The sequence below is a fragment of the Erigeron canadensis genome, chromosome 8, assembly GCF_010389155.1.
Source record: "Erigeron canadensis isolate Cc75 chromosome 8, C_canadensis_v1, whole genome shotgun sequence".
Classification (NCBI taxonomy): Eukaryota; Viridiplantae; Streptophyta; class Magnoliopsida; order Asterales; family Asteraceae; genus Erigeron; species Erigeron canadensis.
Window position 1 is genome coordinate 25304094 of NC_057768.1, and position 24994 is coordinate 25329087.

At 35.3% G+C, this 24994-nt stretch overlaps 2 protein-coding genes across 2 annotated transcripts; one reads left to right on the plus strand and one right to left on the minus strand.

Moving 5' to 3' along the window:
* The first annotated feature begins 314 nt into the window (after positions 1–314).
* On the plus strand, positions 315–2372 carry LOC122580558 (peroxisomal 2,4-dienoyl-CoA reductase [(3E)-enoyl-CoA-producing]-like). The gene is made up of 5 exons (XM_043752829.1): positions 315–500; positions 609–768; positions 1334–1476; positions 1582–1804; positions 2198–2372. The coding sequence occupies exons 1-5, from the start codon at positions 315–317 to the stop codon at positions 2350–2352; spliced, it is 867 nt and encodes a 288-aa protein (XP_043608764.1). The 3' UTR covers positions 2353–2372.
* Positions 2373–3285: 913 nt separating this feature from the next.
* Positions 3286–4778, minus strand: LOC122578560. The gene has a single exon (XM_043750542.1). The coding sequence runs from the start codon at positions 4536–4538 to the stop codon at positions 3576–3578; it is 963 nt and encodes a 320-aa protein (XP_043606477.1). The 5' UTR covers positions 4539–4778; the 3' UTR covers positions 3286–3575.
* Positions 4779–24994: the final 20216 nt, after the last annotated feature.

A 24994-nucleotide genomic window follows, 5' to 3' on the forward strand; every position in this document is an offset into this window, starting at 1 on the left:
TGTTGTTAATCCTTTTAATTAATCTTTAACAAAGTCAGGACCCAACACTTGTAAGTATATATGGAGTATGACTAAGTTAATAAATTGCAAAGTACAAAGAAAATAAAAGAAATGATGGCAAAACCAAAAAAAAATTAATGGAAGTATGTAAACCGGATCTATTGAATTTGTGTAGCCCTCATAACCAAACAAAAAATGGGAATCAAGTAAAGCCGGCTAATTGATAGTTTCCATGTATGGTTTATTCCTGTATTAATATTCACTTTATTTTCATCACATTTCACCCAAGATAGTTAAACTAAAGGGTTCATTCAATGGAGTCACCTTTCAAGGGTGCCATTTTGAAAGGAAAAGTAGGATTGTTGACTGGTGGTGGATCAGGAATCGGGTATGAAATCGCCGCTGAGTTGGGTAAACATGGAGCTTCCATCGTGATCATGGGCCGTCGCAAACATGTCCTTGACTCAGCCGTTTCTGCATTACGTTCCCTTGGCATTGATGTAAACATACATTACTTCACTGTGTCACACATACACACACACACACATATTGTATAAGTTCTTAGATATATATTGTTGAGTGTGTCATATATTTACATATACTTTTAGGCTATCGGAGTTGAAGGAGATGTTCGGAAAAAAGAGGATACTGTTCGAGTTGTAGATGCGACGATTAAGCAATTTGGCAAGCTTGACATCCTTGTAAATGCCGCCGCTGGAAACTTTCTTGTGCCTGCTGAAGATTTATCCCCTAATGGTTTCCGAACAGGTTTATAATCCAATTGATATCAACTAATATAACAGGAGACGTAATTAGACATGCTTTTAAGTAATACTAGCACGTTACCCGCGCAATGCAGCAGTTTTCGTGGCGGCGACGGTGCAGTGGTGGGGGACGGCTGCTGATGGTAGTGGCGGCGTCGAGTGATGTTAGAAAATTGATCTATAAGTAAATGATATAAAGGGCTAATGTGAATATTTTAAAAGAAAAAGAGTTGATAGTGTTATATATTTACTAAAGGTATTTTAGTCATTTACCCCTATGTAACTTTCAACATAAGGGTTATTTTCTTTATTACTAGTATAGAAGTATAGATATAGATGTTAGAGATAAATAGTACAGTAGTAAAGTATTTGTCAAATATTCAGATTTGGAATACTTTTTAAAGGAAACATATCATATATAAGTTTCAAATAACTATTTTACTATCAAAATTTTACATGGTTATCCACAATGTTGACGGTGCGGCGTTAAAATGTTGACTCGGCTTTAACAAGATACTTTTTGAAAGTAAAATAGCAACCTGATACTACTAAAAATTGGTGATCTGCAGTAATGGACATAGATGCAGTTGGGACATTCACAATGTGTCATGTAGCATTTCCATATCTAAAGAAAGGAGGAATAATCATAAACATAAGTGCAACTTTGCATTTAACAGCAACTTGGTATCAAATTCATGCCTCTGCTGCAAAGGTATCACAATTTACCCATAAACTTATATATCACTTTTTACTGATATATAAAACTTACTGCAGTAGTTTTACTAGTATATCCTGTTTGTTAATGGGGGAACTACAGGCAGCTGTAGATAGCCTTACAAGAAGCCTAGCATTAGAATGGGGAACGGATTATGGTATTAGAGTCAATGGGATTGCACCAGGTCCGATTGATGACACTACAGGTGCTTCAAAGCTCATAACAGAGGAAGTCAATCTCAAGAAACAACAAGATTCTGCTTTGTATAGGATGGGTGAGAAATGGGATATTGCAATGGCCGCTCTATATCTCGCGTCTGATGCAGGTCAGTTTGTTTAAATATGCTCGAGCAGAATTATTTCAACCTAAGTAATGCCACCAGACAAAAAGCCCTATCGGTTTTATCATTTGCAGCCATAGAAACCTAAAGCAAATTTAAAAAGTGATTCTAAGACCTAGTTTAGTCGATTATCAGATTATGAAATATACTCAAAATCACATAGTAGGTTTCAAAACAGACACAAACACTACCTTAGTTTGAAAACTGAAAAGTAAGGCTAGCATATAAAAGTTGATCCAAAAGGTTGCATTCAGTGACTAAATAATGTTGAACTGCTATTTTCTACCAATAAGTAGATACTCAATACTAACTGGAATTGTAATCAAGATTGTCATATCTCGAGTGCGGTCTAAAAGGTTTTGTAACTACTGTTCCAAGGTAAATATGTGAATGGGGTAACGTTGGTTGTTGATGGAGGAATATGGTTGAGCAGCCCTAGACATATGTCAAAAGACGAAGTAAAACAACTTTCAAAGACGGTAGAGAAAAGGTCTAGAGATGCCCCAGTTGGTGTTCCAAAAAGCAACCTTTGATTTCATGCTTTTTTTCAGGTGAAATTTATAAAGTTTAAAGCCATTTTGGAAACTAATAATTCCTTGCAGGAGTTCAATTCCGCCTAAAACTGTCTCATTACTTGTTAACCCACATAGTCGATATCATGAATCTACATGCAATGTTCATTGTGAAGTTGAACTTAAGAAATCTACATATGAGTTTATATAATCCTAAGATTTAAAGGTAAGACTAATGATGATTATGTATAGTAATATTCTATAATCCCAAGATTAGTTTTCTTGTATATTTTTATGTATTCTATATCTACTTCTAACAGCTTTCCCATCATAGTCCACTAGAAGTTACAATATAGGCGGGTTGGCTAGTTTTGTGCAATCAAAAGGGTAACTATTGATCCATTTGACCCGTTTCCTTTTAAGCTAGCTTTTTTTGTCTGAACTTATGTGTTAGAGTTGAAATTGTCGCCTCCAAGGCACACAAGTTCAGTTCGACCCATTAGTAATTTACAAATTTTAAAGGATACCAGAACTAAATAAGAAGTTTATCCTGATGCATCACAAAACAATATAAACCTTATCTTTATAAGTTCAGCTATAACACATCCGTGGAACCATTTGAGTGTGTTTGCCTATAACCCTAGCCCAACCTGCCCAAAATGCGAGTACTGAACAGGACATGTTAACTTTAGCCTGAAGTCACTACGATGAATTTAAAGAGTTCAGTAGAAACTTATAATGATTTATATTGTCTAATCCTTTAGGGTCAACACAATCATATTTAGAGACGCAATACTTTTGATATACAAACTACAAGATTCAAATAAGGAACGAAGAGGAAGTGAAAACTAATTAAACTCACTCCTAACATCAAACATGTGCTAAAGTAAACAAGCATGCAACAACACAAGCCTATTCGAACACACAAAGTGGTCAACAAACAATAACTATAGGTATTTTCAACCGGTGTCTTAGATTTGCATTCATTGCTAATGATCATATAAAAGGATACAAACATAAAGGAATAAACACTAGTCGATCCTCTTCAGAGGAAGCAATGACTATTATTCCTAAAATAGAAACATAATAAAAGTCTTACTCATACCAAAGTATTCCAAATTTACATATCCAAATCTAACTATATCTTTTTCCGATTCTTGATACACAATAAAATTTAAAACAAACAACAAGCCTAGTATAGTGTTGGTACCGTAGCAGTAGACGACGTTTCATCCGTATTATCATCATTCCAAGCTTTCCAACTGAATGCTGCTTTTAAGAGGCACGTACTCGCCAAGATAACCACCCAAATGATCATACAAGGCATTCTTATCGATACCCTGATGATGATAGCTTTTACAAACGTAATAAAACACGCTTTGAACCAACAAACCAACCAAATTAACAATCACAAGCACCCCAACTAAAAACCCGCCAACAATAATCCGCGAAAAAACACCGTAATAGTAGTCCCCACCGTGAACAACAATCGCGCCAAACAACCCGTTAATCGCCCCACAAATCACAAAATAAACCAAAACAAGCACAAAACCCATCTTGGTTTTCCCTTTCAAAATCTGGAAACCTTTTTTCATCGCTTCGAAACCGTATACATTCTCTAAAACAGATATCACACTTGCTAAATGCCACACAGCAGTTATATAAACATGAACACCGACAAACATAACAAAAACCAAAAACAAGGAAACAAAAAACAAGATTATGTTCTGGGTATCAATAGCAACAAGCAACAACACAACAAAACCTAAAAAAACAATATTATAAACAACCATAGTCAAACCAACCCATAAGAAAGTAATAAACAACCTTTTGAAAACCGAGGGAATGGCCGACATTGTGGCGGCGAAAGAAACGGGTTTCGAAGTGTATAAAGAAGCGACGGTGAAGACGACGGCGGCGGTGGATAAAAGTGAGAAAATGAAGAGAAAAAGAAGGTAAGAAAATTGGAAAATTAACAGTTTTGTCCATTGAGAAGTGTGGGAATTGGAATATGGGTCTTGGATTTGGGTAATTAATGGGTGGGTAAAAAGGGAATGAGCTAAAATTGCAAAGGATAATGGGAAGATTAAGGATAAAGTAATATAGTAAAATGTTTGTGGGGATTGTTTTGGGATTGAGATTGATTCTTTAAGGATGTCTTTTGTTGATAGAAATTGTAGCTCATCTGGTGAAGATAATAGATCCATTTTTTATTTTTATTTTAATCTTCTTGAATTGATTAAATAAAAACCTGTCTTTCTTTGTTACGAATGATTTGATTTGATTTTGATCCAACAAAAAGGATAGATAGATAGATCGATCTGGGTTTTTTTATTTTATTTTGGGGGTGAACACGAAGAAGAAGAAGAAGAAGAAATGCAGACGTGGTGTGAGGTGGGTGTTTGGCTGAAATGACGGTGGGTGTTGCTTTGTGTTTTTCTTTTACTTTTCTTTCTTTTCAAGAGAGCCAGTCTATTTTTTATTTTTTGGTCATCTTCTTTAATTCTACTTATTTTTCAATGTATTTTTTTAACCGATTAACGGTATCTATTGAATGATATATTTACATTGTATATCTTAAATAATAAGTGGTGTTAAGCTTCTTTTATTGAACGTGAAATGGAATTAAAGTCTAGTGATCGTCATTTATAATGAAAAATGATGATTTTGTCTCGTATGGTCATTTTTTTTATAGAACCAACGGGATTGAATCAGTGATTGTAGTTATTATTCATTGGAGATATAGGCTAAGGGTTCAATCCTTATGTCCAGCAAAGTTAGAGATCTTTTTTTATCTTTGGTATAACCTGAAAGCAGTCTCTCTACCTTTGTTAGGGATAAAACTGTCTACATCTTAACTTCCCCATATATCATATAAGACGGTAGTGGGAGTTACTTTTTATCATCATTCTTTGATAGATGATGAAATAGAGATGCACCTTATTTTTTTTGAACGTTCGATTTTGATCAGAGCTTGTTCACCCCATATATGGTCTCAACACCCACCAGGCAGGATGTCATCGTGGTAGTTCACAAGGAAAACCCCCGGATACATCGCCAAATGGCACAACATTTACGGCATTGAATGTCATTTGGGTAAAACATGTGCCCCCTTGGATTCGAACCCTAGTTGCCCAAGAAACAACCCTTCATTGGAGATCTGAGATGCCACTGATCTCCTAGGATATTTTTAGGTATTTATTAGTTGTCATATTATATTATTATAAATCTTTAAAATTTTTATATCTTTAAATTTTTTTAATTTTATCTATTAACTATACAAATATTCTTATTAGTGTCGACTTAAGTTTTTTGGGGGTCTTAAGCGAAATTAATTTTGGGGGTCTAGTTGATTAACATGCATATTAAAGTAAACACAAAAAACAGAAAAAACGTAGTTCATGTTATATACTAAGCTGCTATGTGGAAAAAAAAACGCAAAGAAGCAAAATTCTGTACCATTTTTAAGAGAAAGTCTTTCATATAATTAAGATATAATTACTAACTCGTTGAAAATCGGAGTAAAAATCTTGGATTTTTCGATTTCTATATAGTTAGGTTTTTTTTTCCCCTTTTTTCCTTGAAGGTTGTAACTTCATTTGTGTGATGTCTTTTCTTTTAAAGATTACTCATGAGGCCATGAAGTTTATTTGTCTATTTGTTTTCATGGGCATTTTTGTTCTCTTATATAGTAATAATAACATATAACACAAAAGTCTAAAATCTAAAACATTAAACCTTAAAAATAAAAATGAAGGCCTTTGTATTTTGGGGGTCTTGCCTAACCTATATATATAATAAAGCCGGCTCTGATTCTTACATATACAAACAAAAGATAAATATTTTATAAACTCCATCCATACTTAAAATAAAATAAAATTTTAAGATGTATACTTTATCGACGAGTAAAGACAGACATGATTCAATGTCATATACAAAAAAGAACCAAACAATGATATAGAAAGAGATGTAGAAACACTCACATTTGAAATAGCCTAAATGTTGGTAGATCAAAATCATTCCACTTGATAAGTCCATTTCTAATGGCCAAAATGCTTGGCTAATATATATATATATATATATATATATATGATGTGGCTTGGGTAAATTGAGTTTTGGTGTGTTGGGTTGGAAGGCTAGAAGAGATTGTTGACGTGTTGGTAAGGTGATCGATATGCATGGACATTATTTTGTTTTGTTTTAAAGGTGCAGATCGAATATCACAACAGATGGTCATGCTCTCTTAACCGGGTCTACACTAAAAAGCCCCTCACCAAATACCTAGTAGGAGGATAACCCCTAATGGTGTATCCAAAGACACGACAACATATTAAGGAAAATCTTTTCCTCTTAAACTTGAAGGGTCTCTCCAAATTCAAAATTTCATAAAGAGACTTTGTTTATCACTGGGCTGTTAACCCATTGGGCTGTTAACCCATACCCAATGATTAGACGCTTTTGTATATGCCATGCCTACGAGAAGTATATTCTTTTCGCTAGAAAATTTGAAATATGCCTACGAGAAGTATATTCAAACATTGGTGGCAACTGCATTTGTGCCTTGGTGGTTGCTATGAAACACTAGATATCTATAAAAAAAATAATAAAAAAATAAGCAAATAAAATAAAAAAAATCGAGAATCACAAAAATTGAAAAGGTATCATACAAACCAAATACTCATGAAAATGTTAAGAATATTGTTCATTACTGCTACATTGCAAGGTGTAGGTCAGTATCTTTAAATTTATTTTTAAAGAATATAAGGAAAAAAAAATGGAAGTGTTGGAACCATGTTAGTGTGACCGTCACTGATCATGTGTCATTCCTGATATGATAATTGACGATCATGAAATCCCTATGTCTAAGTAAATATTTGATGGACGTATTTACTCTTAAAGACATATTATAGGGTTTCCCATTAGGTGATTGGACTTGAGAGGACTATTGAGGCACGAATTAAACACCAGAGGGACTTAATGTGAAAATACTCTCCTTATATATATAGAGAGTAATTAACCCTAATTTAAGGTTAATTACAGCCTCCCAAATCAAAAAATTCGTCCATCTTCTCTGTTGAATTCATTAGAACCGAATTCATCACTCCATCCTAAATCAATCATCTTATTTTGGGAACCCGAAATCAATGGCAAATATGTTTAATGTCTTTACAGGTTCCTCTGGATCTCACGGTAGGTGTATATTACGAATTGAATCATGTTATATTACAACATGTGGTATCAGAGCCAGGTTACGAAGCTATCCCTTGATTTGATTCGTTTTCGTACCCTAATTCGCGAACTGACGAAAGCAGAAGCTTAAATTCGTATGCTTCTTACGAACTCTAAGTTCGTTAAAACAAAATCACTAAGTTCATAAGAACACTCTAAGTTCGTAAGGCTTATCTGTGTACATAACTTCTGCTCATCTTCGCACTTACTTCCTCACGAACTTACACTATTTTCGTAAACTATCTTCGTTGCTTATGTTCGTAAGCTATCTTCGTTTGTTACTTACGAAGATAGTTAACTACTTACGAAGTTAATCACTACTTACGAAGATAGTCAACTACTTACGAATTTAATCACTACTTACGAAGTTAATCCTTATTACGAACTTAGCTATCTTCGTACCGTGCTTATTTTCATGGATTACTAATTAACTTAGTTGATTATCATGTTCGTGCTTACTAGTTTTACCTTATAATTTCGATGTCTAAATTTGTCTCTTATTTTTGAAAACAATTTTTGCTGAGGCATTTTTACCATAGCACTTCAAGGGTAAAAATTTTTGGGCGCGCTGACCTGGGGCTCTGCCCCTTGGACCCCGCTCCCAAGGGCGCTGCCCCCGGACCCCCGTAGTGTATGGGGGCTTCACACAAATGTACATGGTTTCATCATTTGTACCCAAAGGTCAGATGTGATTCTCATGGTGTGTTCTTTTCCTTTTAGATAATGAACACTAAGTATATTGATTCTGCCCAAAGGTAATTTAATATACTTTGTGTGCTGAAAGGAACATTTTTCATGCATAAGATACACGATTCTTAATTTTGTGCCCAAAGGTCAAAAGATAAGCGTTGTGCCGCATGAACCTAATGCTCATGTGTACTTAGATATTAGTTACTTCTGCCCAAAGGTGATGTAAATCTAAGTAGAGCCTTATGTTAACTTATTGTTTTGGTGTTTACAATAGGTTACCTATCACTAGCTTCATTAGTATAATGGTCTTAGTCTCATTACTTCAGGAACATTACTTTAGCCTCTTACGTAAGGAACATTATTGTTAGCCCTTAGTTAAGTTTAGGCATTACTTTAGTTCCATTAGTTTTATAGATATTACTTAGTCTGCCTTAGATAGCTAATTATGCCACTATAATCTCATTGCCCTTAGTTTTAGGCATTACGTTATTAATCTTCTATTACTTGTATCCTAAATCTATATCCTCCTTATTTCCAATGTAGTACCTCCCATTGGCATTCAGCTACTTACCGGTGAAAACTATGCTTCATGGAAAGATCAGTTAGATCTTACTCTGGGGTACTATGACCTGGACTACGCCATTCGTCATGATGAACCCGCTGCCATTACTGCAACCTCTACTGCAGAGCAAATAGCGGCATTTGAGAAGTGGGACAAGGCGAATCGCTTGTCACTTATGACGGTCAAGAACTCTATTCCTCTTGGTCTCCGAGGAGCTATTCCTGAGTCTGATAAAGTGAAAGATTACCTCAAATCTGTTGAGGATTACTTCAAGGGATCGTCTAAAGCGCATGCAAGCAGCTTAATGCTAAAGATGCTTACTCTGAAATACGATGGAAAAAGCGGTGTCCGTGAACACATAATGAAAATGAACGACATGGCGAACAAGCTTAAGACTCTCGAAATGGAAGTCTCTGACAACTTTCTTGTGCATTTCATAATGACATCATTGTCTGCTCAATTTGATGCCTTCAAGATTAACTATAATGCTCAGAAGGACAAATGGAAGATGAGTGAACTGATTGCAATGTGTCAACAAGAAGAAGATCGCCTTAAGCTCGAGCAACCTGAAGCTGTTCACCTTACTACCACTGCTAATTCCAAGAAGAGGAAGGGTAACAACAGTAACAAGAATGGAAAGAAAGCTTCAAAGATGAGTCCTGGTGCAGTTGCCTCTAGCTCTAATGCCTTGAACATCAAATGTAAGTTCTGTCGTACTCAAGGGCACATTCAGAAAGAGTGTCCTAAGTTCAAGGAATGGCTAGCTAAGAAAGGTAACGTACTTTATGTAATATTTGATTCTTTCACTACTGATGTTCCTGTTAATACATGGTGGGGTGACTCTGGTTCTATGGTCCATGTGACTAACTCAATGCAGGGATTCCATACAATCCAGAAGCTACGAAAGGGCCAAAGAAAACTTAGAGTTGGAAGTGGTGATCTTTTAGATGTCGAAGCCATGGGAACTTATATTTTACATATGAGTACTGGAAAATGTATTAGACTATTAGATACCTTATATGTACCGAGAATTACTCGGAACCTCGTATCTATTTCTAAACTAGACATTGAAGGTTTTGTAATAATTCATGGTTTCGGCAAGATTACTATTACTCTTAATAATGAATTGCTTGGTCGTGGTTTCTTGGATGGAATGCTGTATAAATTAGAACTAGATCATAATTTCTCACAATCTTTGTTGTCTTTTAATGTTGATGATATAGCTAAGACAAAGACAAAATCACTTAAGCAACAAGAGAATTCCTCCATGTTGTGGCATAAACGTCTTGGCCACATCTCACGAGATCGCATGACACGACTCGTAAAGGATGGAATCTTACCATCTCTTGACTTTAGTGATTTTGAAACATGTATTCAATGTCTCAAAGGCAAAATGGCTAAAGGGAATAAGAAAGGAGCCACAAGAAGTTCCAACTTGTTGGAAATAATTCATACTGATATTAGTGGCCCCTATCCCGCTTCCATTACAAGGCATACTTCATTTATTACATTTATTGATGATTATTCACGTTATATGCACCTTTATTTGATTAAGGAAAAGTCTGAATCCTTACAAACTTTTACTGATTTTAAAATTTTGGTTGAAAACCAACTTGAACGAAAAATAAAAGTTGTAAGATCAGATAGAGGAGGTGAGTATTATGGTAGACATACTGATGTTGGTCAAGCCGCTGGTCCTTTCCATGACTTTTGTAAGGAACATGGCATAATTAACCAATACACCATGCCTAGTTCTCCTCAACAAAATGGTGTTGCTGAAAGGAGAAATAGAACCCTAATGAACATGGTGAGAAGTATGCTTGCCAACACTAACTTACCTACTTTCCTTTGGACTGAGGCCTTAAAAACAGCCATTCATATACTCAATAGAGTTCCTTCTAAATCTGTCCCTAAAACTCCTCATGAGATCTGGACAGGGAAGAAACCGAGTCTTAGATATATGAAAGTATGGGGTTGTCCTGCCGAAGCTAAATTCTATAACCCTAACCTAAAGAAACTTGATCCTAAGACTGTTACATGTTTCTTTGTCGGTTATCCGGATAACTCAAAAGGTTATCGGTTTTACTGTCCTTCCCACACTACTCGCATCAGTGATACACAGCATGCCACTTTCCTAGAGAACTCGGAGATCAATGGGAGCACGACAAATCATAACTTCGATTTGCAAGAAGTACAAGAAGCGGGGGGGAAACGATTCGTCGATTAGTATTATTCCTCCGATAATTCCTCTTGTACAGAACGCTGCTCCGAATGTCACTGATCCAACTCCTCCTAATGTTAATCATGAGACCACTAATGCTGAAGGATCTTCCAAAAATCCTGAAAATCAACTCAGGAGATCATCGAGGTCACGTAGGGCCACCAATTTTGATGACTTCATTACTTATCTCACTGAAGTTGAGGATGTTGGAAAGCTTATTGATCCTACCTCCTATAAAGAAGCCATTAATAGTGATCAGGACACTCAGTGGAATGAAGCCATGATTGAAGAGCTTAATTCCATGCAACTTCCTGAAGGATCCAAAACTGTTGGTTGCAAATGGGTCTTCAAAACGAAATTAGACCCGAAAGGAAACGTTGAACGATATAAGGCCAGATTGGTTGCGAAGGGCTATACTCAGAAGGCTGGAGTCGATTATCAAGAGACCTTTTCTCCCGTGTCTCGTAAAGACTCTTTAAGGATCGTTATGGCACTAGTAGCTTACTTTGATCTCGAGTTACATCAGATGGATGTCAAAACAGCTTTCTTAAATGGAGACTTGTAAGAAGACGTATACATGTGGCAACCTGACGGATTCATTCCAAAAGGTAAAGAGCACATGGTCTGCAAGTTAAAGAAATCCATATATGGGTTGAAGCAAGCATCAAGACAATGGTACCTTAAGTTTGATGAAGTCATTAAAGAACAAGACTTCATAAAGAATCAAGTGGATCAATGCACTTATCTCAAGATCAGTGGGAGTAATTTTATAATCCTTGTTTTGTATGTAGACGATATTCTACTAGCAAGTAATAACTTGGATATGTTGCATGAGTCGAAGCGGATGCTTTCGCAGAAATTCGACATGAAAGATCTCGGTGATGCCTCTTATGTTATAGGTATCGAAATACATCGGGATAGGCATAATGGTATTTTAGGTCTTTCTCAAAGGGCCTATATTGAGCGGGTTTTAGAACGCTATAGCATGCAACATTGCGCACCCACTGTAGCTCCAGTAGTTAAAGGAGATGTATTCGGCACTTTCCAAAGTCCGAACACTGAGATTGAAAAGGAGCAAATGAGGGTGATACCTTACTCATCAGTAGTTGGGAGCATTATGTACGCTCAGGTCTGTACTCGTCCAGATATCGCTTATATCACCGGTATGCTAGGACGTTACTTATCTAATCCTGGATTAGCACACTGGAAAGCGGCCAAGAAAGTTCTACGATATCTGCAAGGGACCAAAGACTACAAACTAACGTATAGAAGAAGTGACAATCTAGAAGTAGTAGGCTATTCCGATTCTGATTTTGCCAAAAGCAAGGAAGATAAGAAATCTACTTCTGGGTATATTTTCATGTTAGCTGGTGGACCTATCTCTTGGCGGAGTCATAAGCAGAAACTGACTGCAACATCCACCATGATGGCTGAATACATTGCCGTTTATAATGCTACTTGCCATGAGATGTTAATTAGGAATCTGGTCAGTGGACTCAAAGTCGTCAACTCCATTTCTAGACCATTGAAGCTTTACTGTGATAACTCAGCTGCCGTAACTTTCTCAAACAGTAACAGTTCAACTGGCACTGGGCTGTATCTCGATATAAAGTATCTGTTTGTACGCGAACGGGTTGAGGAAAATGTTCTTTGTATTGAGTACATAAGTACAAATGACATGCTAGCGGATCCGATGACCAAAGGTCTTCCTCCTAATGTCTTCGTAGGACACGTGTCGAAGATGGGGCTTACTAAAGACTTAGTTTAATTTAATAGCATATTGTACTTATTTGGTCATTAGTATTACTGTTTAAAATTTTTCCTCCTTATTCAGATTTTGTTTGTCTATTAATCGCACTTTGAGTACTCGTATTAGTGTGTTGACATTATTGTGACAAAATTTGTCTTAGTCAATTGATCATTGCTTATTAGTTTTAAATTTGAGTCATAGTTTGACTAGTGGGGGTCCTGAGTTGATGTTCTTCTCTACGACTGTACTTATTGGCTATGATTTCGGTTTAAAACAAAATGAGTATTATTCCGGAACTTATTTGAATACTCATAGATAAATGATCGCTCGGTCAAGTGGGAGAATGTTGGAACCACGTTAGTGTGACCGTCACTGATCATGTGTCATTCCTGATATGATAATTGACGATCATGAAATCCCTATGTCTAAGTAAATATTCGATGGACGTATTTACTCTTAAAGACATATTATAAGGTTTCCCATTAGGTGATTGGACTTGAGAGGACTAATGAGGCACGAATTAAACACCAGAGGGACTTAATGTGAAAATACTCTCCTTATATATATAGAGAGTAATTAACCCTAATTTAAGGTTAATTACAGCCTCCCAAATCAAAAAATTTGTCCATCTTCTCTGTTGAATTCATTAGAACCTAATTCATCACTCCATCCTAAATCAATCATCTTATTTTGGGAACCCGAAATCAATGGCAAATATGTTTAATGTCTTTACAGGTTCCTCTGGATCTCACGGTACGTGTATATTACGAATTGAATCATGTTATATTACAACAGGAAGCACTACTACAAAGCCAGATTAATGCATGTGAATTTCGATATAACTAGTAGTGCAAGATCAAAATCAGGAAATCTATACGTCTTTAACAAGTGTGGAATCTTTGTGAATACGTTGATAATGAGGCTAACAAACACTCATATTATTACAATAGTGGGTGCTTACAATACCAAATTAAATGAGTATACATCTTGGACAGAACAACAAGGTATAGGTCCTCTACCTTGTATCTCTAGAACAACACAATAGCTATTGTTAGGCTACAAATATAACCTGAATTCATCCATACTAAAATCCTAGACTAAAACACGTATATTTAGTACAAACACATATTATGGGTTCGATTTCGTGTGTGCTTCATGTGTCAAACGAACTTCATATGGACCTCATCCAAGTTCTTTTGACTCTCAAGGTTCGTATGGCATAAGCTTCGTATGTCATGAAGTCCATTGATCATAATTGTATAGTTGTATTGCAACAACCACCATTTTATATATTTACAACGCAACACTTACAAAAAGTGTAAACACTTGTAAAAAAAGGTTGAACTTCCAATAACACGTGATCTAAACACGTGTTGTGACACACACTATATCTGTGTATATAAGTACTGACTTTAGACGGTAAATGAATACCGATATAAATTTACTATTTGAAGGTGAGTTAATTTCACAAAGGGGTGATTTTTTCACAACATCAATTAGCTATCTCTAAGACTACAACAATCTATGTTTTACATTAGTTTTATAGTATTTATATACGTTAGTTGTGGATTGTTAAGGCTAAGAGGAGTGGGGTAGTCATGGTTTGGGCTACTTCTATAATATTGTGACATGTAGCATCTTGGATTACCATGAAAAAATAGTGGGAGTGAAGTTGTCATGGAGTGGGTCATGCTAAATGATTAATTGTGTTTTTCTTCCTTTTTTAAATTTTAGATAAGAAAAAAAATAATTACTTTTTACCTCATAAAACATAAATACTAGATAAAAAATCACTACATTGTAATAAAACGTTCACCTAAAAACAACCCATGTTACTACATTTTTAAAACAAACAACACAACAATATAAATAAAACTAATTATATCCATAGTTTCCTTTGATGTCTTGTTGCGCTTTTAGTATGATGGATCGTTCGGTTTGGTTTGCAAAGGAAACTGCAATCGGTGGTTAACACTCTCAACTCGACGAGCTTGATCGAGCTTTTCTTCGCCTTTAGCTTCATTTTATCCAACTTCATCTTTTCCTTCTCTATACCCACGTGTTCCTTGCTTATTTCCATCAAACCGTCCAATTTCACCGACAAATGATCAAATGTCTTGTTGTACTAGCCTTTCCCTTGCATTTGCCACGCGGACCCGATGAACTGATGTACGTAGCTTTCCTAGCCGCGTCTCTCTACCACCAACACACTCTTGGAAAACCGGCTCCTCCCTCCTCCTTCAAGTCATTTAGTCCGATGTTGAGACGAGCATCCGAACTTTGAAACATTTAAAAACCAAGCTAGAATTATATAACAAAAACCATGAAAAAAATGAATGAAAAAAAGACAAAAAAAAAGGACCTTGGTTTTGTGACTCGATGGATGATGACGTTTTTGACCATTTTGAACTCGGTTTATCGATAGTGGCCTTTGCATTAAAGTATGCCAAATAGTGGAACTTGGAACTAAATTTTATTTTGTCCTAAACCCGCAAGAACCCTAATGCTTTTTCATAATTTCCTCGGTACTCGACGAGAGCTTTGTTTACCAAATTGACATCATTAGCACCGGTTTGATGATTGTTCGTGTTTGTAAGACAAGTATAGATTTGGTTGAAGTTTTGAATAAATGGATGCATTTTCCTCCATTTGACATCCACCCTGTCGGCATCACGGTATCTTCTGTTTTTTTTTTTAGTTTGAGCATAACATTCGTGATTCTTAACTAATACGTCTTTTCCCTTTAATAATTAGCTACAAAAGTTACAAGCATTAATTAGTTATTTAAGTTAGTAAACCGAAATACATGGTTGTAAAACAAAAAAAATGTTTCTTTTAAAAAACCAAAAAGTATTTTTTCAGAAAATAAAAAATCAAAAATGTAAGCTTGGGCCAAATTCTCCTCCTCCGGTGTCCACACAATAGCCGGTGTCCTCGTACGAGGTTCGTAGGCCGGTTTCCTTTTGTTTGCCATTTTCTTTTCCTTTGTCTTGGACCACCGACTTCAGGTTGTGTTTCTTTGACGACTTTAGCCTCAGGAGAATGTGGTGTGGGTTGTTGACTAACCAAGCCGAAATTGTAACTATCATGTGGGGCATTCAAATTATGAAAACCCATTTGTTGCAAAGGCATTTGTTGTGACTCCATTTGTTGCTTAACATCGATTTTTTGAATTTGTTGGTAAAGTGTCGAGTTGTTAAGCAAGTTGGGATTGGAAAAATCGAGTTAATATTGGGTGTTTGGGCGTGGACGGTACCCCAGATTGATCAAAAGGTTATTGAAATTGTTGGAAACATGGTTGAAGTTTAAGAAATAATATATAAAGTGTATGTGAAATGGAGGTAAATGTTGTGATGTGTTAAGAATAAATGTGTTTATGAATATAAAGGTTAAAGGGTAAAAAAACACAACTAGCCTTTCAAAAGGCACAATTTTTTAAAAGTGGGAAGTCAAGCATCAAAATGGGCTAACCAAATTAGTCGCCCAACACCCAAATTGTATGGACGAGCTGATCCATCGGCGATTAGGACGTTGGTCCCCAGGTATTCCGCCCCACTCCTCTTAGTCAGATCTTCATTATCATTGCTTTTCATAAATGACTCAATGTTATTATCGTTATGGTTCAACGTTGCACAAAATCATTATTCCATCTTAAGCAATTGAGGAAGCGAAGAAGACTCATTTTCTTGCCTTGAACCTTAGCTTCAAGTGGATAGTTCATGTGCTCCATTATTAATCACAAAATTCAATAACATAACATTAACTAATAAATCACTTTTCTATAAACAATTCAATATATTGTAACACTCGTGAATTTTGACCCGTTGCCTTATATAATTATTATTTGTTAAACTTGTATGAATTTATGTTTCGGAAATAAATGTTTGGGAACGCTAGTGTAATTTATGCTTTTAAGCATTTATATTATACATGTGTAGAGGTAACTAGTTATTTGTGAGACATTAGAGGATACAACCACATATTTTCTATCCCCAATCCAGCCCCACCTTTTCCCCCCTTTTGTGGATCTTCTTCCCCCCACTAGTGGCTCTCTCTCCTCCCTTATCTTCTTCCTTATCCTCTTCTTCTTCATTTCAATTCTTATTTTCCCTTCCAACAAAAAACACACTCTTCTCACTTTTATTCTTCAAATTGTTTAATCTATCAAGATTTTGATAAGCAAAATTTACTAGTATATGTTAACAATAATAATAATCATCATCAAAAATTTGAAGGTTTTTCTTCCACTTCAAGTGTCTATCTTTTCTCTTTGCTTCAATTTCGGATCTCTCACTTCAAGAAGATTTTGATAAGTGTTCTTACTCTTTAAATACTTGATTTATGATATTGTATGTCTTGGATACTAGATCTTTTGATGTATTGGTCAAAATCCTTAAAAATTTAGGGTTAGGGTTAAAAGCTTCAAATCAAAAGATGGGTTTTATCTTTGTCAAGTGTATCGTTGTATAATGGGCATGATTTTGCTTGTTTTATGTTATATAACCAAAATTGATGTTTAATTGGTCTCTAGCTTGGGAAAAACTTTGAGTTCTTGTCGGAGTCAAATTTATGGTTTGAAAAAGGGGGTTTTCGATTTTGAAAGTGAGTTTGTGAAACGAGTTGATATTTACGCTTAATTATGTTCGTAGTAAGTTTTGTAAAGAATCGAGTTTTGATTTGGTGTCTAGAGTGGCCAATTTCGTGTCAAGGACCCTCATATGCATATTTTCTGTCCTATATGCATATTTTCTGTCCTGTATGCATATCTTCAGTTTTATATACATGCATTTTTTTTTACCTTTATATGAATATTTTAGTTTCAAATGCAATTCTTAGAAAACCCATATGCAAATTCGAGTCTAGTATGCAAATTATATAAACTCATATACAAAATCATCACAAGTATTCTTATGGGGATTTATTGGTGATAGCTAAGTAGTTTGAGTTTATCTTCTGGGATACTTTGTAATGACTTGATGTTGTAGTAGGTTGATATTATTATTGAGCTTTGGGACTCATAATTCACCTTTGGAAGCGTATAGTTGAATCGTCTCAGGTGGGTTTCGTAGCCCCTAACTTCATTGAACTATGGGGTGGAAAGTGTACTTTCTTTGTGTGGATCTTTTGTGTATTCTGTAAAAATATTTCTTCGTGTATTTTCTTAATGGTTCTTCTATGTGGAAATTTATTCCTTATAGTATGATATATTGATGCGTTTATATTACTAGAGTAAGAGTATGTCTAATAGGTGTTGGTCGGGTGGGTTAAAGTCGTTATCACCTGTATACATACCCATACTCTGCCAATACCCAAAGGCATAACATAACCGTGATCCTATTGGTGATTCTTGTGATTATTGGGTGTAGTAATGTTTGATTCTTGGATTGTGTGTACTAATGTTTAGTGTACAAGGACTGTGTGTACAAAGATTGTGCATGCAAGGACTTAATTTCTTTTTGTGCGAATACTTAGTGTACATCTTCTGTGTGCGCGAATGCTCAGTGTACAATTTCTATGTGGTACGATATCCTCGGTATTCCTATATCTGTGTGGTACGATTTCTGTGTAGTACGATTCTCTTAGTGGTACGATAACTTTGTGGAGCACATCATACGAGGTACGCATGGTTAAATGGTAAGGTATATACGTATATGATGTATGAATGGTATTGTGTGATGTTGTTGTGTTGTTATAGTGAATGGATGTGATATATTCTTTTCTCGACACCCTATGATTCCGCCATATTGGGGTGTTACACATATGCAAATGCATATACATATTCCAACCTTCCTCACCTCCTCATATTTATCCTATTCCCCATCAATCAAATCAAAATCAACAATATATACATAGATATAGATATGATCATATGAAAGAGCTAATAATAAAAGAAGGCTAACCTACATTGACAGTCAAGGAATCATAATCCCCATTCTAAGGAGACATACAGTCGTTACAATGGTCAATTTGGCATGTCCCACATAATGGTCACATAATGTAAAGATTGATGGCTGATAAATGGATAACAATAAAAAAAATCGGGCTTTTTCCATAACCATGCGATATGAGAGAAAAGCAAAAAGTTGAGGTGATCCGTATTAGGAAAACCATCCAATCAAATTGCATCGGCAGAATGACAGGGGTGAACCTAAATTAGAAGATGTAGATCAGACTTGGGAATTTTCCCTCCCGATACCCCTCACCCCTACCTATATATAATCATCCCATCTTCGACTTCACCCAATTACATTACACCAATTATCGATCAACAAAAAATGGTCCGAAGAAACCACCCACAAAACCCCAACAAAATCCACCAACCACTGCCCTTGAGAAGCTATTTACCAAGGAGATTCATTGTATTCCTTCGACACCTTGTCATTTAAGATACCGCCGGCCAAACGGCTAAACACCTATCCAAGAGTACAAGGTGTAGCGATTGAATCAACGTCGTTAATCAGGTCATGTGCAACACCAACTTAGAGGAAGACTCCTAAGCCAAAGCTATTGATTGACCATTTTTCGGTTTGCTTATGAGTTGGAACCGACTTTGGCTCTGGATCTGTCTTGTTGAATGGGAGCCCCTTCTTCACCTTTACTTTGACCGACTCCACGATTCTTGATGCAACGTCGATCGACAGCTTTGGCTTAGGATTCTTCCTCTGAGTTGTGTTGGACATGACCTGATTAACGACAGTGATTCAGTTGCTACAGTTTGTACTCTTGGATCGGTGTTTGGTTGTTTTGTCGGCGATATCTTAAATGACCGGGTGTTTGAGGGATATGGTGAATCTCCAAGGTAAATAGCTTCTTAGGGGCGGTGGTGGTGGATTTCATTGGGGTTTTGCGTGGGTGGTTTTTTGGACCATTTTATTTGATCGATAAATGGTGCAATGAAATTGAGTGACTTCGAAGATGGGATGAATATTATATATAGGTAGGGGTGGGGGGTGAGGAGGGAAGATCCCCACGTTTGATCTACACCGTCCAATTTGAGTTGATTTGTGTCATTCTCATCGGTGTAATTTGATTGGATGATCCCCCTAATCTGGATCGTGTCAACTTTTTGCTTTCGCTCACATCACGTGGTTATGGAGAAAGCCCGATTTTTTTCTCGTTATCTATTTATCTGTCATCAGTTTTTACACTATGTGGCCATTATGTGGGACATGAGAATTGACCAAATTACCCTTAATGAATTAAATAACCATCAACCCTTAATATTAAATTACAATATTAGTTCGTTATAATATATTTCCACTACCCCTTAATCAAACGCCTTTACGTCAATTACCTATACTATTTAACGCCGCACCACCATCACCATCCATCTTCGATATGATACCGCCGCATTGCACGGGTACCATGTTAGTTTCTTTAAAAGAAGACATGAAAATGTAATATAATTTGGCAAAAAAATACAAAAACTGGGATGTGAGGAAATCTAGTGACTTGTTTGCCTCCAAGTTCATGTTTTTTTTTTCCTATCAAATGTAACAAACCAAAGCCTCTTGAGCAACCGGGTGACATAAACGCAACTAATAGAACGTACTCTGAACATTAAGGGCATAGCTAACCAGAAAAGTTTCAAATTACAGCCAAAATTCGCTTACCCGGCCATGCCAGGATATGTTATTTTTTACGAGTATTTTTTTTTCACGGACACATCCATGCCGGTGTAAAGGTCACGTACTAGAATAGTTTTGCTGAATGTAGCAGCTGGCCCAAGACACTCGGTAATGTGATAAAGACCAATTCGTGGTTGATTTTAGGACTTAATTTAATTGGGACAAAAAACTGCTTCATGTAAGGCTGAAATGAGTGATGAAATGAAAATGATCGATCTAGGAAAGGTACGAGAGGCATGAGGGGGCAAAAGAGTTGGAGATGAGTAGTAATCAATCTTCTAGAAGCTTCTAAAGTAAGGACTTGTGGTTACCTTAGCGTTGCATTTGCTTCCCGTCAAAGGTCACTCATGTCGTTCCATAATCTGAACTCGACGTCAATTGAAAGTTCAAATTAGTCGAGTTCTATTAACCAAGTCAATATATTTAAATGTTATCAGAGGTCTGGTTCGTGCTTAATGAATCAAGCATCAGTTGCGACATTATTTAATCTTGTGATTGAAACAAAGATATTGCCTATTCTCCAATGTTTCAAGTTAAGGCATTTCTTTATATACGGAGTAATCAATGGTTCCTCCTCCAAAACTACCTTTTCTCATATTTTTTTCATATGGCCGGTGTGTTTCTTAATCATCGGATTTCGTTGTTTTGCAATTGTAGAAGTTTCAACTTAAATAAATCGTGCGTTGTAGGCGTTGTAGGATGATCACGCCACTAAGCCATCTTGGTTTTTGTTTACAAAGTTAATAGTTTGTCTACTACTCATCTTGGTGGCTAATTACTGGTTTTTACTTTGAGTGTTTCTATATTCACATTTTACCTTTCGGTTGTTGCATGTTCACGATTAGGCCAAAGCCCTTGTAAGGTTCCCGTGATCATCCAAAATATGTTTGCACTGACCCATGAGTTTTTTTGTGTGCATATTTGACTTCAAGAACATCAATCTAATATGTGACAAGACAGGTATGCCAATTATATATATATATATATATATATATAAAATAACATTTGCTTATACTTTTCAAGAAAACTTGTGTTTTGTTCTTTCGGTGTTTCGAGTATGCATGGGTTTGTCAAGGGGGAAGTTTGATCACTAGTGTTTAATTATCCCATATGTTCTCAAAATTTATGAAAGACATCTTGATATGCCATATATTTTGCTACCATTTTTGAATTAAATAAATACATATAATTCCAGTTCCAATTTCAATTGTATGCTTTTACTGGATCAAGTTAAAAATGCACGCTCAAGATGGGGCATGCTCCATGCCTCCATATCAATCATAGTTAGTTACTCCCAAATTCAAATGATAAAACTAGACTAGGATGAATAATTTTGGAATTCGAGTAGTGAACCATTTTTATAAGGGATTAGTTTCCTGGAATGTAACTATCTTTGACTGAATGTCTATAGTAGGAAAAAACTAAAGTTATGTGTATTGTATGTAAGCAACTCGAAAAAATGTTTATTGTATGTAAAAAAACATACCTGGCAACCATATACAGGTGTCACTTGTCAGATTTTAATTGGTTGAAACGAAATTCTTACATACAATAAACATTATTTCAAAGTTGTTTACATACAATACACACAACTTTAGTTTTTTCCTACTATAGACATTTGTTCAAAGTTTCTTACATTCGAGAAAACTAATCCCTTTTTATAATAACAAATGTTTCTAAACGCATCAAATATTAATTATAGCTCGAAGTCTTAGGTCCTGTTTGGTGTGTTTTATATGATCCGAAGGAATTGAAAAAGATTTTTTTTTAGTGTGTTTTATTGTTCATAAATAAAGGAATTTTCATTTCCATGTAATACAAACATTTTCTTATTTGATGGATTTTTTTTAGTGTGTTTTATTGTTCATAAATAAAGGAATTTTCATTTCCATATAATACAAACATTTTCTTATTTGATGGAATCATAAAGGATTTTAATTTATTCCGTATGTGTATTGAATCTTCAAAGGACAAAAAAGAGTCTTTCAAATTATGAGTACAATTTTTTTTTTTTTAAAGATTCATTTTTTATTTTTTACGAAAACATGATGTGAATCAAATACACCTTTACTATACATCTAGAGACTATTTATATCTATATTTTATATTATAAAGCAAATTCGCTTTTAAACTTTCAACTTTTCAACATTCATATAACACCTTAAAAGAAATCTCAACCATTCATTTTTTTCTCTCTCCTCAAATCTCAACTATTTATTTTTCTCTCTCCTCCATAAATCATTTTATTCTTCTAATTCATTCAAAATCTTTTATTTAAAAAACTATACATCGATAAATTATAAAAATTATATGGGTGTTCTTAAAATTTCATGCTCTTTCATTAGAGATGTCATTCGATATATTTTCGATGAATTTTTAAATTTGAGGGCAGAGCCCAGACGGCTAAGACATTTGGCTATCACACTCTATATATAACCTATCACCTCCTATTATCTATCATACTTTATGACCAATAACCCCCACCATCTCACCGCCGTAATTCGCAGGTACCCTGTCTCGTTATTTGTAATACGCGACACGAGGCATAGCACCATGTAGCAATTTTACCAGCACAAATCTGGAAACAAAAAGATATACAGTAGCTGAAAGTTCAACAAATGTAAATTTAGACACATCTATACTCCATTAATAAGCAAACTACCTCACCACCCTTTTAACACCTCTACCTTTAAAATATCTTTTATGCCCTCCTAATTTACACTACCCTATTTTTTCTCCATCACACTCATTACACACACATATGTTCATCCGATTTTCGATTCTGATTTTCTCTCCCTCCCCCTTCTCTGATTTTCTCCCCCCATAAACACCATCCACCACCGCCCCAAATACCACCATCCACCGCCGCAATCCACCTTCTATGTACGCTATCCTCCATAAAGACCATCCACCACCGCCCCAAACACCACCATCAAACCGCCATCCACTGCCGCCGGCTTATTTTTTTTTCTTTTTCATCGTTGCCGCCCCACAAACCACCATCAAACCATCGACGTTTTTTTCTTATTCACCGCTGCATCGCGCGGGGTACAACGCTAGTGTAATAGAATTTGTGAAAAGTTAGGTAAAGTTTTTGGGAATTCACTTATTATCACATTTACATAACACAAATAATTATGAAAACGTGTAAAACCAAATAAATACGAGTATTATATATTATATCAGTTTTCCTATGGACATGTTCGTTTTCTAAGCATAAAGTTTATTTGGAAAACAATAATCCTCGACAGTCCTGCTATAGTATAGTGATGCATTTTAAAAAATAGAAAACTCAACTAACATTTTATGTTGATTGTTGGAGTTGTTAGAAAGGAAAACAAATTTGCTACTTATGTCTTGTTAATGTTTTGCTCCGTAATATGTAAGATTGGCAAATTGACAACTTCTAAGTTAAGATACCTTGATCTAATTGGTTCATGTGGCTGTGTCCCTTAAAATATTAAACTTTTGGGTATCGACAAATTTGTTGCTGAATTTCCAACTATAAAAGTCTTTAAGGAAGTATAATTGATTAATTGATGTCTCTGCATTCTTCTTCACCTTATTATAACTTTATTATATTTAATTAATTTGATTACCATGCTAATTAAGTAATATATTACTAGAAAGATTATTTAATATAATAAGATAGATATGTTAAAGCATAAAACATTAAAATAATTATGGATATTAACGTCATTGGCTCTAGATCGTTTAGGGAGAACCTTGTAACAAATGAAATAATTATAAAAATGGTATAAAATATGAAAAAGGGGTGACGTAGACTATCCCCATGGTTTAAGGATCGAATGTATTCAATATATATCCAGCAAATTCACAGCCTTACATGTTGACCATACGCTTTCTCTGACCCAATATTATTATAGATTTATACCAAAATCCCCGTTTATCACTTGTACTTATTATAATTCTATGTCATCATTTAGTTACATTTGATTATTTTTATCTTGCGATACATATAGTTTTATTGAAATGTCAGTATTTTGTGATACATTCATAAAAATTTTCTAATTTTATCAAAATGAACACGAATCTTGCGCGAACATATGCCTCGCGACCCTATATGGCTATATGGGATGCACTTTGTACATATGTTTAGACGGTATTTGATTTCATTTTGATAAACTTGCTGGTTTAATACAGTAATTTAAATAATTTTTGTAGTTTCCTATTATGCATGATCTAGCACTATTAAATGTCTAACTTATAATATTTTATAAAAATTGTCTAAATCTGTTAAATTACTGCAAAATATATTCAATGTATTCATACAACTTATATTTTTTTGACAAATGAATTTTACCTCAGACGCGTATGATGTGTGCTAATCGCACAACGAAAGGGTCTTACACTAAGCGGATCTTAAATAGCCTCTCTCACTATACCACTTCCTTAATTGGAAAATACCATCGAGGAGAACCTGCCAAGACTCGAACTCGAGACCTTGGAGTAAACTCCTCCAGGACCGCACATAACAGGTTTAGTGAAACACCCCTGACCACTGGAGTTTAACCCAACTTATATCTTAATTGATAACTTAATTGTTATCTAGATCAACTTTT